The 3,528-nt window shown below is 35.6% G+C and overlaps 1 protein-coding gene across 1 annotated transcript; it reads right to left on the bottom strand.

The window, feature by feature from the left end:
* Nucleotides 1-156: 156 nt before the first annotated feature.
* On the bottom strand, nucleotides 157-2,375 carry LOC107134744 (zinc finger protein 124-like; the record flags this gene model as incomplete). The annotated part of the gene is made up of 4 exons (XM_015476787.1): nucleotides 157-373; nucleotides 665-989; nucleotides 2,006-2,066; nucleotides 2,249-2,375. Coding segments are annotated over 4 exons (730 nt in total), but the record flags the coding sequence as incomplete, so codon positions are not given.
* Nucleotides 2,376-3,528: the final 1,153 nt, after the last annotated feature.

Here is a 3,528-nt window from a genome sequence, read left to right as displayed (position 1 = left end):
CATAGGGCTTCTCCCCAGTATGAGTTTTTTCATGTGAGTGAAGGTGAGTGGACTGAGTGAAGGCTTTGCCACACTGCTTACATTCATAGGGCTTCTCTCCAGTATGCGTCCGTTCATGTTTGTGAAGGGAAGAAGAAGTAGTGAAGACTTTTTCACATTGTTGGCATTCATTGGGCTTCTCTCCAGCATGGATTTGTTCATGTATCCGAAGGTAAGATGAAGTAGTGTAGGCTTTTCCACATTGTTGACATCGATAGGGCTTCTCTCCAGTATGCGTTCCTTCATGTCTGTGAAGGGATAAAGAAGTAGTGAAGACGTTTCCATATTGTTGGCATTCATTGGTCTTCTCATCAGTATGGATTTGTTCATGCATCTGAAGGTAAGACAAAGTAGTGTAGGCTTTTCCACATTGTTGACTTTCATAGGGTTTCTCTCTAGTATGTTTTCTCTGATGTATTCTAAATAAACTTCGGTAAGCAAAGTCTTTCCCACATACGTTACATTTAAAAAGTACTTTCCCAGTGTGCGTGATCACATGACTGTGAAGACTTGTGGGTGAAACCAAGGTTTTACCACCTTCTTTACACTCATGGGGTTTCATTCCAGAATGAGTTCTTTCATGTTTTCTAAATAAAGTGGGGGAATGAAAGGCTTTCCCACATACCTCACATTGAAAAGCTTTACCACTCCTATGTGTTCTTGTGTGTCTTTGAACATCTGTGGGAGAAGATGAGGCTTCATCACATTGTTGACATTCATCAGGTTGCCACCCAGTATGTGAATCTTCATGCCTTTCAATGTCATTGGAACAACTGATGACTTTCCCACATACTGTACTTTCATAGGGTCCATCTCCAGTTTGTGTTAACATTTGTGTGTGAACACTTTTGAGAGAAACCATAGATTTCCTGTATAATTTCAATTCACATGGCTTCTCTTCACATTCTTCATTCTTGTAGCACTCGGGTCCATAGTGAGATGTGATGTGCCTATGAAGGAATGAAGGGCATATGAAGTCTTTGGCACACGTAATGCAGTCACATGAATTTACTCTATTAAAATTTTTCTTTGCTTAAGAATTGGTATCTCATGACCAGCACATTATTAATACTTGATTAATTCATGATGTTGTATTTATTTAAGGTCCTAGGTTAACGTTACTTCCAACATGAGGTAAAGCCTACGTTTTTCAAACTTGTTCAGATTGCCAGAAAATACAGAGAATGAGAGGAAACAATGCTTTGCAACACAGCTTGCCTATGGTCATTATCCAAATAGTTATACTCACATATGCAATTTCATAATACTTTTTGCATGTCAAGCACTTTGAATAGACTTAATATCTATCTATCTATATATCTATATCTATCTATATCTATCTATCTATCTATGTATATATATATATATATTATATGTATATTATATTATATATATATTATATGTATATGTATATGTATATGTATATATATATATTATATATTATATGTATATGTATATATATGTATATGTATATATATTATATTATATTATATTATATATTATATATATATTATATTATATATATTGTATGTATATGTATATATATATTATATTATATATATTATATGTATATGTATATGTATGTATATGTATATATATATATATATATATATTATATATTATATATATTATATGTATATGTATATGTATATGTATGTATATATATATATATATATGTATATGTATATGTATATGTATATATATATATTTTTTTTTATTTACTTCAGTTGACAATAGACTTTATTGATTTAAATGTGGTGGTGAGAAGAGAACCCAATGCCTCAAGCATGCAAGGCAAGCTCTCTACCATGGAGCCACAACCCCAGTCCCAGTGAAGTATATATTTCTGGTAAAAAATCTAATAAGAATAAATACATTTAAAGTTGTGCAAATTTCTTGCATTGGTTTTAAAAATTATATGATATCCCCAGATTCCCGCAAGGATTCCTCTTGTGAGTACAATTACCTTAGATTGCTCCCAAAATTTTTGATCTGATTTTCAATGTTCTTCTCATCACATTTGTTTCCTAAAATGCCAAACAAAAACATTATTTCTATTTCAAATTTCTAGGATCTAGAAATGCTTTTCCAAATTCATGGTGCATTTTATGCTACATTAATTCACCAACTGATTGTCTTTTCATGTTCTACATAAATAAAAAAAAATTAAACACAAATTCTCTAATTAAGTAAATACACAAATTATTACCTATAGATGCCAGGTTTCTGAGGACTTCCAGCATCACATCTCTGTAAAGATTCTTCTGGGAAGCATCCAGCAAATCCCACTCCTCCTGCATGAAGTTCACAGCCACATCCTCAAAGGTCACTGAGATCTAAAATATCCCACAAATGTGTTGTGGAGGCCAGGAGAGATTTGACAGCATGAGAAATGTGTCCTCAACATGCATGATATTCATGATTCCCTGGCCTCTCGATTAATTCCACGATTTGGTCATTGAAATCTCCAGTGCATTGAATTCTTCACAGCCACTCCAACACTAGATTTGGGCCCCACACAAGGTAAATAGTAGAGTGTTGTACACCCTTCCTTTGGTGAGTTCACAGGAAGTAAGAGGGGCTCCCGGGTCACTCTAATCTTATTTGTTGATTGCATCTCTATCACCTTCTTACCAACATCCTGTGCAGTAGAGAGCTAATATTAGCACCCTCCTTATTACTTACCCTTAGAAAAGAACGCTGACTGAGTAGGAAATTGCTGGGATCACATAACTCAGCATTTGAGAGATCCTGCCAACCACAGTGGCCCACTGGGCCTACATAGTTAATATATACAACATGGTATTTACTGATTTCCTGTTTCCTTCTGAAAGTCAATTGTTCCATCCTAAAAGAAATGCCTAGAATCAACCCCAACCCACACCCTCAGAGTATGGTGTCACTAAAGGAGTCACTAAAGAGTTTCCCTTATAGACAACAGTTAGACAATCTTCCACACCGGTTGTCACAATGTGTTCACTGGGGACTGAGCTCAACTTGCGTGATTACACTGAGGACAACTAGAAGTTTGCAGGTGCTTTACTCCAGAACAAATTTACTCAATTAGTAATCAAGCACAATGATTAATAAACATAATATAATAATTTCTGGTGGTTAATGTCAAAGCAGAATGGGGTGTGTGGAAAGATGGCATGTGCCTCAGAAAGAACTCGATGACCCTAAGATGTTATCTTGTCCAAACAATAGCCTTACAAAATTATATCAGTTTGAAAAATAGTTTTCTTAACAGACAGCAGAAAATCCTTTCCCAAACCTCATGGCAACCATGAATGTCCAATGATTCTCAAGCTCTTCTGAACAGCAGATGTCTCACTCAGATCATCTACAGTCATGAGTCACATACCACCGTTCTGCTCAAGGACACTTTGATCAAGATAGGCCACATGTACAATGGTGGTCTGTCATGAAAGAGATTCCTCGTTCCTGTAGCACAGCTGGTGCAAGGAAACCTCAGGCACAAGCACTTCC

This window comes from Marmota marmota, unplaced genomic scaffold (genome assembly GCF_001458135.2).
Source record: "Marmota marmota marmota unplaced genomic scaffold, marMar, whole genome shotgun sequence".
NCBI classification, from domain to species: domain Eukaryota; kingdom Metazoa; phylum Chordata; class Mammalia; order Rodentia; family Sciuridae; genus Marmota; species Marmota marmota.
Note: the sequence above shows the minus strand (reverse complement) of the source record. Positions and strands in the feature narration are given on the sequence as shown.